Source organism: Schistosoma mansoni (assembly GCF_000237925.1).
Source record: "Schistosoma mansoni, WGS project CABG00000000 data, chromosome 1 unplaced supercontig 0071, strain Puerto Rico, whole genome shotgun sequence".
Lineage (NCBI taxonomy): Eukaryota > Metazoa > Platyhelminthes > Trematoda > Strigeidida > Schistosomatidae > Schistosoma > Schistosoma mansoni.
The window spans coordinates 250,901-265,710 of record NW_017385989.1 but is presented as its reverse complement, the minus strand read 5'-3'; the positions used below and the strand labels follow the sequence as shown (position 1 = coordinate 265,710).

At 36.8% G+C, this 14,810-nt stretch overlaps 1 protein-coding gene across 1 annotated transcript in view; it reads right to left on the bottom strand.

Moving 5' to 3' along the window:
• Window positions 1-14,810, bottom strand: part of Smp_136670 (hypothetical protein) — a gene marked incomplete at both ends in the record, with an annotated part of 58,832 nt that overhangs the window by 21,964 nt on the left and 22,058 nt on the right. The window contains 7 exons of the mRNA XM_018791802.1: window positions 48-178; window positions 1,513-1,603; window positions 4,302-4,367; window positions 7,056-7,147; window positions 8,149-8,255; window positions 9,554-10,112; window positions 11,655-11,730. Coding sequence (XP_018645028.1) covers window positions 48-178; window positions 1,513-1,603; window positions 4,302-4,367; window positions 7,056-7,147; window positions 8,149-8,255; window positions 9,554-10,112; window positions 11,655-11,730 — 1,122 coding nt within the window. The remainder of the gene's footprint in view (window positions 1-47; window positions 179-1,512; window positions 1,604-4,301; window positions 4,368-7,055; window positions 7,148-8,148; window positions 8,256-9,553; window positions 10,113-11,654; window positions 11,731-14,810) is intronic.

The window sequence follows — 14,810 nt, the reverse complement described above, 5'->3', positions numbered from 1 at the left end:
TAGACCAACAGTTGTCATGTTTTTTATTTCGATAAACAAAGACCTACCACTTTAGAAAAGTTATTCAATTTTGAAATTGTATCTAAAAACCATCTATTAATAGGATCTAATTGTGATATTGAATTATGAGTAAAATTGTAAACCAAAATCAAAGTATCTTGACAATATGAATTTGTTCCTAGTATTAGAAAAAAAATAGACAACGATAACATGCTCTTTATTGTCATATTAAGTAGCATGAAACAAACTACTACTGTCAACTTTAAACAATATATAGTTGTTGTGATTACTGATTGCATTATGATAGAATATTGATGTAGGTTTGTTCTCTGAACTGGATGGTTTGATCGTGGAGCTTTCATCGTCCTTCTGAATGACATCATCATCACAAACTTCGGGTAGTAGTGAAGTGTTTGAATTTCTCCACATGTGATTCACAGCTTGTCCTGTGCATCTCGATGTCGATTGGTTCTTATTCAGTATACAAATCTGTCATTGTTTATTTCTTTGTTTTGGTTGGATCTCACTTCTACCCGAAGTTTGTGCTGATGATATCGTGTTCAGAAGGACAATGAAAGCTCCACGACCAAACCATCTACCTTAGAGAACAAACCTACATAAAAATCACCCAACTGAGCTACAAATCTTCTCCACCATTTCATTATGATAGAATTCCAAGAACATTATAAAAATTTAACCGCTTGTGTTCAGGATGACTATAAGTTCTCATCAGAAAGAGTAGAATACAAATGAAAATAATCCTAGTGACTAATAAGAATACAGAACTTGATCATGAATATTGGTAACAACCACTTGATTTATCAATTGTATGGGATTATATGTAATTATCATCTAAGAAAATCATCTTTACTAGTGTATTCCAGACTAAATAAACTCATCTCCCTTTAAACTTATTACAAAATAACTTTGGACAAAACGAATAGAATACTAGGCTACTTTTGAATTGCCCCCAAATGCTCTGATACGGCCGAGAGTGAGGAGGGTCCGCTCTCCATCTCGAAATGCTCTCACATGGCCACGCGTATATAGCCTCTGCCACGGAAGTCCTACTCACTGCCTTCTCACGGTAGGGGTGTTGTTTACGAAATTGAGAGGACGAAAAGCGAATATCCGGTGCTTTAACAGGGTTGGTGGACACGGAAAGTTCACCTAGGGAAGTTGGAAAACCCTCATTCCAAATCAATGGTGCACATGGAATCCAGTATCCTGAGGGAACAAATGGAGTATGAATCAATCGTTGGTCACCGTCTACCATGAAACTGCATCTCCTCACGATGCTCCACTGTCTTGTGGATCAGACCTTTATGTCAAAGGCTCGGGGTGTGGCCCCCAAGAAAACCACCTGCTTCGGTTTGGGCACCTGGGAAGTATCACAGATTTGTGTGGCTTCCTTGTACCAATATTTATGTGTTTAAATAAAATAAAAATAAAAATACTTTTGAATCATTACGGAAATCATCAAATAAAAATCGGAAAGAAAAGTAAACTTACTCAACACGGTTAATAGATTGTTATAAAACGTTAACCTTTTATCAGGATAGTGTTCTGATATAAAATCTACCATTGGAGTAATCCAACTAGTCTAAATAATACAGAAAAAAAGCCAGTATAACGTCACAGCAATAAAATCTAAATGAACAACGATAACAAATAAATATTTGTTTAAGCTAAGAATAAGAAAACTGTGCTGTGGTCCGAAAGATGTTTGACATATATAACAGTTAAATCCACACCTATTATCCCTAGCCCATTTCACCCAAGCTCAGTCCAACTGATGAAGGCTATTCCTCCGGCTCCGTGCAGGCATTGCGGTATATGGTATTCGTACGTACCTGCCCAATTAAGCATCATCGTTGCAGAAAGTGTAAATCCATTGGTTACAGAGATGGATTCTGGCAAAGGAGGAAACCAAATCAGTCCAGAAGTATTAGAAAGCCTGTTTCTAAATCCTGCACAAATTCGCTGAGCCTATTAGCATCCTATCAGACCACAACACCAGGTGAGAGGAAATTCATTACCCTTAATATTAATGGGCACTCCATTTAGGTTGCGAATAAATTCAGCATCAGAAATTATCATTATCTTTCGGAAATTCTGGACCAAAATGAGCAGTCCACTCATAGCAACGACAACACAGAAGCCTCGCATAGCATGTGGTAATTATCTGAGTTTGTTAGTACAATTAGATTGTAAAGTGTCTTTCTGTGAGTCGACGTTCACTGGGGTATGTTACATACCCCCAGTTGACCTAACTTTATGTGCTTTACAATGGTTCGACAAGCTGCAGCTAGCTGATGTTCCGCTAAGTATCTTATGACATCCGGTAAGACAAGCCCTGAAGCATGACGCAGTTTTCAACCAACTTCCAGTCTGCATTAGGTCGGTGCTCTGGTATGAAACCAACCTTTCGGTTGACGCCAAGAGCTAAAACTGTTTTCCAAAGAGACTCATATCATATGCAGCATTATCACAAGTTGATGAAGAACTTAATTGCCTTTATCTACAAGGAGTTATCACAGCCTTTTTTTATTCTGCTTGGGCGATACTTATTGTGGTTTATCAAGGAAGCTAATGGCACAACATGAATATGAGCAGATTTCTCCAAAGGTCTTAAAGTAGCTCTAGAACAGCACCATTACCCGCTGCCAGTTCCCACAGATTCGTTCACTATTCTAAACGCTGGGAAGTTCTCCGCAAAGCTGGACCTCGCCGATGCTTATTTACACGTGTAAGCGGCTGAAGAATTAAGAGAACAACTGACCATTAATACTGACTGTAGTTTGTTTCATTATAATCGTCTATTCTTTGGAGCTAAGACCAGCCCATTTATTTCCTAGAAACTTATGGGAACTATCCTATCGGGTATCCTGGGAGTCACAACGTATCTTAATAATATTTTACTTGTTGCCACTTTGTTAGAGAAGCTACAGGAACGTACGACGGCAGTGCTAAAACGCGTCAGCGATAATGTTTTCCGGTCACATTCAGAACAGCGTCGATTGTTTTAGTCGGTAAAGTACTTGGGATGCTTCTTTGATGCTGCAGGCTACTGACCAGATCCAAAAAACGTTCAAAGTATAGAATAGATACCTACTCCCACCTTCTCTGCTTAAAATCATTTTAGGGATTAATTAGCTATTACTCAGCCTTTGATCCGTTGATGCATGTCATGTGGGAATAACTGAACTCTCTGCTGAATAAGTAAAGAACTTGGAATCGGACGAAATAAGGTGAAGTGACTTTTCGCAAACTCAACACTATTATTAGTTCGGAATTATTACAACCGCACTACGATCCGTCCATGTCAATCATCGTGGCTGTGGATGCTTTAGTTTTTGGACTTGGTACCGTCGTTTCACATCGATTTCCAGGTGCCACAGAAAAAGCTATCACGCACGCACATTAACTCCTGCAGAAAAGAAGTATAGCTAGATGAAGAAAGAGGCACTTGTCCTTATTTCTTCTGTTCGTCGTTTTTACCAGTTCTTACACGGCTGAAGATTTACTTTTCTAACAGAGCATAAGCCACTTCTCATGATTTTCGGTTCGAAATCTGTCATTTCAGCCCATTCTGCAAATCGTCTCCAGTATCGGGCCTTGGTACTATTATGTTATGACTTCGACATTCAATAACGATGCACCCAACACTTTGGTCAGGCAGATGCTTTGCCGCGGTAAATCAGTGAACATACTGCGGCAGAGGAATACATGGTTATAGCCTCGTTTTCGACAGAAGACAACGCAGAATGTTACTTGAGGGCTGACGATAGTTGTTTGCCAGTGTCAGTCAGCACCAGGAATACAAGCTGCCTCCAGGAACGACCCTATCATTAAGAAAACGATGAACATCGTCACCAACAGTTGGCCGTCTACTGTTTTTGATGATGATATGCAGCAACTTTACCACCGTCAGGATTCATAATGCATCACGAACAAATGCTTGGTGTTTGGAGAAAGAGTCGTGGTGTCAGAATCTCTAAGATTAAAGGTGCTGAAGCAGTTTCATATTAGTCATCTTGGTGTAGAACAAATGAAGTCTATAGTTAGAAGTTATGCATATTGGTCACTGATGGACCAAAACATCACAGAATCGGTAGGTAAATGCACTTATTGATAAGATGTATCTAAAAGTATTATGAGAAATATGAACTCTGAATAAAGACCAAAAATTCATGATTTTACAAAATAGTAAACAAAGCAACCATGGAAATATAAGATAAGTATTCACAATCGCCACATGAGAAGTTTATAAAATAAAGAGTAAGCATTCATTGACTAACCTTTGCTACAGACAATTGAACAAGCTCATTTATATAATCGTCTCCAGGCCATTTACTAATAATGTACTGTGAAACAAAAAAGTAATTATTATTGATAGAAAGTAAGTGATATAGATATAATTTCATATAAAAAGTGTTAAATAGACGTCAGATGGAAACTCTGCAGGATGTCAGTTGCTCTCTGAATAACTCAGTGGTAGCGTATTAGTTCTACTGTACGATTTAATATTTATTTATTTAAACACATAAATATTGGAACAAGGGGGGCACCAGATATATATGCGCCACACAAAACAATGAGAATGAGAAGAGAAAAGGGGTAAGATGCATATATATAATGTTCTGAATTCTTCATGTCTCTATCTTTTTTCTCTCTCCAAATTTATTTCATTGGATTATACTCCTTTAGTAGCATCTTCAAACCCTAATCTTTCACATAATACTTATACTCTCACTACTTCTACAACTATGGGATTTGAGTCGACAACTGAATCTCTGTGCTAATGTGGTATGGCAACTCGAACTGGTGTACGTACTTACGAAGTTCTACGTTGTGACTGACTGACTGAATGATGGTAAAAAAACTGAAATGTACAACCAGAAAAATCCTTTCAGTTAAGGAAATTAAAACTACTCTGGCGAGACTATAGTTTATGGACGACCTTTGAACGAATCTTAAGTAGCCTTGAGAAATATTAGCCAATCAGAAGACAGTTAGTACAGAGTAAAAATAGATTATACAACACCAAAGAATTAGAGTGAGTACACCCTCTTTTACATGGCCCGAAAACTTGTCAAGGTTAGAATGAGGTTCAAAGGTTCTAAAATCGCAATGCATAAGATAGAGGAACTCATTCATATGGCTCCATAATACTCGGTCTGTGGAGCCATTATAAGGTCACACAAACTCTTTCAGCTTCGACCACATAGCTTTAATATTGATTGTATGTACTCCGGCTTTGTAAGTTTGTAATTTTTACTACGCATATATCCCTAAAACACTCATAACTCTGAACAGCCGAAGCTTCAGTAACATCTGCGAATATTGCAGCCGATAATACTGGGGCTTTTATTATACAGTTCACAGCATTCATTGAATATGCCTTAGTCTCAATCTGGATCGAGAGAAAAAAGTTCCTATTCTAGCAGACTTCTTCCCCTAATATATATTACATCGAAAGATAACATTATAAGGGTAGTCTGAGCAAGGTCTACAAGTCAGTTGATTACCACAATTACAAATAAGAGAAATTCCTAGTAAACCCACTTATTGTAGCCGCTTAATTGACATGTTTTCTCTAAAATCCTCTGTGAACCGATTGTACATGAGCATCAGGTACTGAAATTGGCGCTATGACCTTGAAATCTCTAAGACGCTTCTGACTGACTCGTCCATATATTATAGTTTCGTCACCACTCTTTATGAAGAAAGTAAAAGAAGGTTACAGTAGGATCGTCACTGGCTTCTATTCTGAGCCATATCTGATAACGTCTCTAGCCACTGTGTTGCACCATCTCTCCGACCCCAGACAGGGAGTCGTGAAGGACCAACAGAAGCTAGCCCTTTGCAGCTTTCTTTCATGCCACGACACCATGTCATACACTGACCTCCTCTCCGCTTTTTCCAACCAGTCCCAGAGTCGGCAAATAATGCACGACGTGGAAGTCTCTGGGACGACATTCGTAAAACATGTCCAAGCCACCGAAGTCGGTGTTTCAAGATGGTGACACCAATTGAATTATCGTCTCTGCGCCCGAACACACGATGCCGAACCTCAGCATTACTAACATGGTGTTGCCACTGGATGTCAGCAATCCTTCGGAGACAACGATGATCGAACACAGAGAGACGTCTAACATCCTCAACTCGGAGAGGCCAGGTTTCACAAGCAAAGAGCAAAACTGCTCTCACCGACCTTTTACAGCCAGACTAACATCACGAAGGCGCCAAAGATGGCCCAGATTGAAATAAGCCGCTCTGGCTTTCATTATACGTGCATCAATCTCATCACTCACGCCCCCACCAGCACTTATGTAGCTACCTAGATACACGAACTTCTCAATTACTTCAATCTGCTCACCATCCAGGGTGAGTACAGGATGAGAATCCTGCCAGTCTTGTAGGAGTAGTTTGCACTTCGAAAGTTCAAAGCACATACCATACCTACGGACACTGATTGCCAACTGATTGGGTGCGGACTGCATGGTTTGGGCATTACCGCACAGTAAGACAATATCATCCGCATACTCAAGGTCGAGAAGTCTTTCTCCAAGCAACAGATCCACACTGCCATTACTTACATCCATCAGAGCTGTTTCCAGAATGTCATCGATGGTAAAGTTGAAGAGGAATGGCGGGATTGGGCAACCCTGCCTAACCCCACTGCTCGAATGAAACAAGGGAGAAAGGTGGTTGTATGCCCTCACTCTGCCTAGAAAGATACTTATGATTTCAGATTTACGGTACCCTGTTATCCTGAAATTTATGTTCAAATTCATATGTTTTTAAATCAAATACACAAAAGTAACATTGGATATCTTTTCTCGTGTTTTGATTAAGCCTTGTAAACAGAAGAGTTCTCTGTGGGTCAGTAAGAGTTAACAATATCAGGTCGCTAAGTCGAGGTATCATTACTGTAGATTTAAGCATGGTGTGTGTACAAGGTTATATCACAATATATGTGCAAAGAAAATTTTAAATCATTTAAAATTACATAAGTACAGAAAATGATATATGACAAAAATAGAAGTTACTTGTAAAGTGGGAGCTTCAAAACCATTTTTGTATAATTGAAGTGCAACTGCCAATGTATTTGTCTTGCAGAATCCTGAGATAATTTCCGCTACTACATTAAACAATATTGAAAGTTTGTAAATTTCATAAAAAGCAGAAATGAGTTGAAGAAATTATCAGAAGTAGCAAAGTATTGAAAAGACTTTTCAACTTCTACATTTCATCATTGTTAGCATTGCTAGAGATACATTCTACAAATTTTAAATGACGAAACTCTATAGTTTAGGTGGGTACGTTTCGTTGTGTTGTATTCCACGAGGATGAAAGTTAGTTGTTGTGAGAAATTGAAATGACATCTATTTGCGTTACATACTACAAAATTAATGACTTCATTTTGTTTAGGACTGCGATTGGTCAATCTCTTATTGGCATATGTGTATGTTGTGCGGATTGCTTAGATATTGCCTTAAGTTACAAATATTATAAGCAAAGATGGATGGCGGCTAAGTGGATAACGCGATGGCGTTTGAAGTGAACGGTATTGGGTTCGAGTCCTGGAGTGAAAATCATATCAAGTATACAAGTTCATCCAGCTGACGAGTGCCAAGTAGGACGAAACGCGCGTCCTGGATTTCACTGTCATCCACCATACATCTTTCCTTATAAAGTTACTAACTGTTTCTCAGTGTTTCTGACAGCCGTGAATGTGTGAGTGAGTAATCACAAATTCTAAGAACTTAGTGATAAATTCAAGTCGACTATGAGACAGTTAATGTAAAAAAGATTATTATTTGAAACATAAGTAAATAACAGAAACTTTCATGCCCTCAACCAAAGCAATGATATTTGAATAAGAGTTACGTATATCGTAAAACCACTGTTAAATAGTAATTCAGGGTCTTGAAATGAAATTGACTTCCGTTAAAGTTGTGAGTGGAAGGAAAAAAGCATGACTTCTTTCATCCCAATGGTCCCTACAACTTTCAGTAACAAAAATGGATATTCGAGATATAAAAAAACATAAATCTAAAAAGAAAAATTAGATTCTGTCATCTACCAGATAGTGAACTTTTAAATGAACATCGCAGGAGTTTTAAGATTAGTAAAACTTACAAGAACTTTGATTTTCGTCAGAAAGGTGATAAAGAGAATCAGAAACAATAATATCGTATATTGCATCGTTTCTCTCCGATAGAACTGACAGAGCCCATTCTCGAGACCTATAAACAAAAACATTAACAAATGTGTAGACAAAACTGCTGTGACTTTATAATATAGGCCGTCGCCAGTTTGTTATGACCATAAAATAAGAAAGCCGTATCCAATTCGTTATGATCTTATGTCCGGCTTTTCACCACGTGATTTACCCGCCAATCGGAACACGACTTGTCTAATCTTAACACTGTGCCAAATCAATGACGTTCGACCAGTATGAGCAGACTAGAGTCCTTATTGGCCCCTTGTCCGTCTATATATATATATATATATATATATATATATATATATATATATATATATATATATATATATATAGTCCATTAATAATTCATGGAAGTTACCCATACTTTTATTATCACAAGGACATAACAAAAACAATAACACCTGTAGTTCTTCTAAGGTTACTACAGTTCTCAAGCCCGAGTAAAAGAGGAAGGTTGTGTATGAAGTCAGCAACCTAGTAAAAAACACTACTACTACAACTAAAGAGTATATATACAGTATTAAAATGTCATTGGGAAACGTCACAAAATAGCGTATTAAACGAGGAAACGAACCAATGATATTTCATCTTTACCGTGTACTTTGAATCTATTTTGAATATTAATTACTCGTTCACTGCGATGGGTAAAACCATCTAGACTTTGATACTATTGATTCTCATAAACTGTGGAAGTTTTGTTATTTAGCACCTGAAAATGAGATATTTAGTTCTTTTTCTCAAGTTATGATTTCAAACTTGTTTATAAATTTCGGTGGACATTTTATAAATGAACCGTTATCAGATGCCTAAAATCATGTCACCAACTTATTAGTGACAAGTGTCGTCTTGAAATGAATACAGATTCTCCTTGAATAACATCTTCAAATCCTAATCTTTCCAACTATTCCTTAGTCTCACTACCTCTACCACTATGGGATTTCAATCGACAACTGAATCTCTGTGCCAATGTGGTATGGCAACTGATGTACGTACGTACAAAGTTTTACGTTGTGACTAACTGACTGATATATACATTCACAGATTTTGCTAGGCATGTTAAATACAGCTAAATGCTGGGAATAGTTTATATTAAGTAGAACTTTTTAGGTACATATGTGACTGGGATGTATTCATCTAGTATTTAGATCTCTTTCATAAAGACACTTATCTGTCTTTGTCGTACATTGATGTATTCACTCTTGAAACTCTAGACATATGATTCACCTATTCCTCACATAAACCATAACATGAACATACCAAAGCGATGAAATTTTGATAGCATTTCTTAGTTTGTACAAAAAGAAATATACTACCTACTTCGGATGAATAAGACCAGCAATTAATAATGATGTAGAAGTACTTTTATTTGGTGCATAATTGAACCATTCTTTGAAACAATCCAAGAAATCAGGTGCATTACTTGTTTGTTCAAGCCATTTTAAAGCTAAATACATCCAATTAGTAGATTCTTTAAACGTTGAACCTTCTTGTAATAATCGTTGACAAATAATTAACCAAGTTGGTATATCACAAGTTAATGGATCAATTGGTGTTTTGAATAAATGGCATGGAATATGATTTGTTAACCAATTCACAGTCGTATCAACAATTTCCTCAGTACTTGAAGTCGATGAGATTTGAATAATGGAATCCAATTGTTTCAATGCATCCAAATTATCTTTATTGTTCAAATTGACAGGATAATGATTTGTTAATTCATGATTTCTAAAACATAAATGACGATGTTCTAATAGATTACCTTGAACAAGATAAGGTGTAGCAATTATTGATTTCATTGTTTCAGGTAATATCAAAAAATCACGTTCAAATGCTTTTTGTTGTAATGAATAAATAATATCAGCTGAATTAGACTTGCCTAAGATAAGAAAAGTGAAAAACACGGTATATTACATAATTGCCATATAATAACGTATAGTTTGCAAAAAGCATAAATTGGACAAGACTTGTTAGATCTCTTAAATTTGGTTCCAAGTCAAACGTAGGGAACCTGATGTTCAATACTATCACCCAGTCTCCAACCATTGATAGCGGTTATTGCGTGGACCACAACCAATTAATCTACCAATATGACTCAATTCAACAATCAATTACATGATGGAGTTGTGCCTCCCCTAGCTTTATGTTAACCTACTCATACACCAGCCCGTCAAGGTAGTCGGTGGTTGGACACAAGTAATTCATGTCTCAACAACCTCAGTCGATAAAAATTTACCAAACCACCAATCGATTCATCATCCACACCTGAAGCTCATCGTCCAACCTCACAATCGTCAACTCGATGATCTCAACAAACGCAGGTGATGTTGGAAAGCATCGATAATCAAATGTCGGTAAACTATGAGCATTCTCTTCGTTTAAGGGTCACGTTTCACGGCCAGAGTACTCTTCCTTTAGTCAGTAGACGAATAACCAGGATAGTTTGGTAAAAACCAATCGAATGGAGCGAACTGTTGAGCAGTAAACTCGTCCTCTGATTGCAAAACAGATATCTCATCTGCGCCTCAAGCACACAATTTAACAAGAACCAATCATGCCTTCTGAATATGTCTGAACATTTTATCAAACAACAAACCACCGATGAGACTCCCATGATAAATATAGCAGTCGATGATTTCAACTACTCTACTCCCTATCACTGATTCAGCCGATGACGCAAACCGATCCTGAAGTGACATTTTGCATTTGGAGAAAGAGAACCACAACCCAAGTATGCTTACATTGTTGCTTAAGGTGGTCAGAAAACTCTTGACATTATCAGCATCTTCACCAAACAGAAATATATCATTTGTGTATTTTAAGTGAACAAGAGGATTTCCTAATAGAATATCAACACAGACGATAAAAGTGTTATCTCTCAGAGCATGTGTATGACGAAGTTAAATAAAAGTGGGTAAAGCGAACAACTCTGACGAACACCACTCGAAGTTGGTAATTCTGATGAGAGTCCGAAATATGCTCTGACTCAACTAGTGGTATATGAATGGAGAGATTGCATAAGAGTATTGTACTTCGTTGCTTCTTGCATTCGCTTAAGACTAGTTATGGCTTATACTACAGATAAGTTGTGGCCCCCTAATGCCCTGGTACGGCCGAGAGTGGGGAGAGTTCGCACTCCCTCTCCAAATGCTCTCATATGGCCACGCCAATATATAGCCTCTGACAAGGAAGTCCTAATCACTGCCTTCTCGTGGCATTACTGTTGTTTACGAAATTGAGAGGACGAAAAGCGAATATCCGGCGCTTTAACCGGGTTGGTGGACACAGCGAGTCCACCTACGGGAGTTGGAAAACGCTGATTCTGAACCAATCGATATTAATCAAAGTATTAGGTCTTATCAATTAAGATTTTTAAAAAATAATCAAACGATAAATAATACAAATTAATAGTTTCACATACAGAAACTTGAAATAATCCAATGAAGACTTTTCGATCTTTTTGAATACTCCTGTTCTTGTAAACGATGAAGTAATAACTGTAAAACATTAAAAAATATTTATCAGTGAGGGTCATGGAGATGACTGAATCTCATTGAAATTATGATTTTTTTTATTTATTCAGATAAACCATTAAACATACTTCGTATTGTTTGTTTGAATCTTCCCATTGATGTTTCAGGACTGCAACTGGTCAGTCTATAATCGGCATATGCGCATACTGTGCGTATTGCCTCGATATAGTCTTAATTCACAAGCATGGTAGGCAAAGATGGATAGTGGCTAGCAGTGGAATCCAGTTTGACGCGCTTTTCGTCCTATTAGGGACTCGTCAGCTGGATGTACCTGCGTCTCAGACTTGTTGATGTTCACTCTATGACTCGAACCCAGTAACTTACGCTTCAAACGCCATCGCGTTATCCAGCAGATTCCACTGCTAAATCATTAAACAGTTACTTACAATTGGAAATAATTAGTAGTATAACTAGTACAAACATTCAAGACTAATAGTTGATTAAACTCTAAAACATGTGAACCATTCGAATGGTAGCTGAATGGTATCAGGGTTACTAAATTTTCGCAAGTCCTGAAGGTTGTATAGATCGAATACTTAGTAAGTGAATCGTGCACTAATTTAATATCATCTACGAAGAAGAAATACTTGTCTAGACTTCATAAATCTTGCGTGACTGACCAGCAAGTAAGTTTGTAAACAGCACTGCAAAAGAACAGCAAATTTACAGTGTCATATTTGAAATCTTCAAAATGTTGAAAATGACCATTTTATACTTAAATTTAGCGCGAGATCGTTGCGTTTTCAATATTCATTTAAAAGTACTATCAAACATGAAATTAAAAGTGAAAATGAAAGGAAACTGAGTTACTGACAATGTAATTGACATTAACAGATATCCAGCACATTTAAACAGCATACAGATGGATCGGCTGATATTATGATTACTAAATATCTACTAATCAACTATAGCCTGAACATAACATTAACAGCGAGCTTATAAATTTGGCTATGAAAAATTATATATATAACGCTTGTTCCCTCTCGTGGAGGAGCATAGGCCACCCACCAGCATTCTCCACCAAACACTGTTATGGAAAACCTTCCCAGTTCTTTCTACTTACTATTCATTCTTTTAGTGTCTACTACCGATTCTCGACGCAGTGTGTTCTATAGCCTTCCTCTTTCCTGTTTCCCTTCACTATTCCAAGTTAGCGCTCGCTTCGAGATGCAATTTGATGAATTCCCCAATGTATGTCCTATCCACCTCAAGAGACTGTACCCAATTTCCTCTTTGGATGGAATCTGGTTTGTTATCTCCCACAGCACGCTGTTGCTGATGGTATCCGGTCAACAGACATTGATTATAAATAAATAATATATTTGTAATATCCCAATGAGTAGAAAAGTTAGATTTTCTGACGTTTCGTGATTCAGTGTAAGCCACTTCTTCAGAGAATAAATAACCCAATTAACATTAATCCAAGTTTAAATTTTACAACGGAACAACACGAATATTAGGTGCAATCAATCAAAAAATAGGTCTGAATAAATCAATGTCATGTTACTTCGGTCAAGGTGATTAATAAGCGACGTGTATGTAAATTTGTGTGTGTGTGTATGTACAGTTAATGATGAAAAATGTGTAACCTTTATAATGACAAAGGATAGAGTTTAATTTGTAAGGTAATATCAGACTAGGTGACTAGGAAACATAGTCCAAGTAGGATGTATGGTAAGGCCTTCCTTTCTATTGAGAGCCAGTATTTTGATATTTTGAAATCAATTTGATGATTGTTGAAAATAGTGTGAACTGCTATTACCGACTCAATTTGAAGTCTATCCAGTTCTACAAGATTATTAGGAGGTTTCTTTGTGTACCTGACATATTCTTTGGTACGAGTCAAGATTTCGCGAGATGACTCTTCAATATAATAGGCATCACAATCGACACAGCCTAATTTGTAGACGCAGTTCTGTATACACATGCATGGGATTTTTTCTTTTAATCGAACTAAAGAACTTCGAAGTATGTTCATTGTTTTGTAATATACTTTAATTCTGTGTTGTTTTAAGATCCTTTGGAGTTCTTCAGTTGTGCCATGATGGATTGGTAAAACTGCAGTACCAATTCATGGCATTTCATAGGAATCATTATTATTATTACGTACTGAACTGTCTTGTTTTAATAAACTTCTAATAATCTTCATAGGAAAATTATTCAATTGTAAGATGATAATTACATTCCTTTGTTCTTTTTGTTTGTCCTCTTCTGAAGTGATGATCTTGTTGGCTCTTCTAAAAAGATTTAAGGCTAACGAGATCTTAGTACTGAAAGGATGTGCTGAATGGAAGTCAATATAACGACTAGAGTGTGTGGGCTTTCTGTAGATGGATAGATTTAGAACTCCATTTACATTTCTTTTCACTAAACAATCTAAGAAAGGTAGCTCACTATGTTCATTTTCATTCTCATTCGTGAATTTGATGTGAGATGGAAGTGTATTTATCCGTTTTGAAAACAATCTTAGATAAGTCTTTTTTTATCACTACAAATGTATCATCTACATATCTAAGCCAAATTTGTAGTGAAAATATTTGATTATATGTATGCAATAGAAAGGTCGGTCACACTCGAGGACACGGAGTATCCCATTGCAACACCATTAGTTTGTTTGTATAACATCCCGTTGAAAGTGAATAGAGTCGAATTTAAGCAGAGTTTTAAAGATCTCATGATAAAACTGATGCTTGAAGGACATCTGTCACAAAGAGTATTGTCATTCTCTAGTAAACCACTAATGAATTCTAAGCATTTATCAATAGGATTACTAGTGTATAAAGAGACGATATCAAAGCTTACCATGACTTCATTTTTCTCGATAATTAATTCCAATGATTTTGATTTAAAGTCATATGTATCTTTAATCATATCATGCAAGTTAGGCTGTAGTGGCTTTAATATGCTGCATTGATATTTCGATAAAACTTATGTTGGTGTGTTGGTAAAGCCTACTATCGGTCTTATCAAATCAAAACTTGGTAAGGACATTGAATATCCTTCGTAGACAATTGTTTATAAATACTTGTACATGTTTGATTATG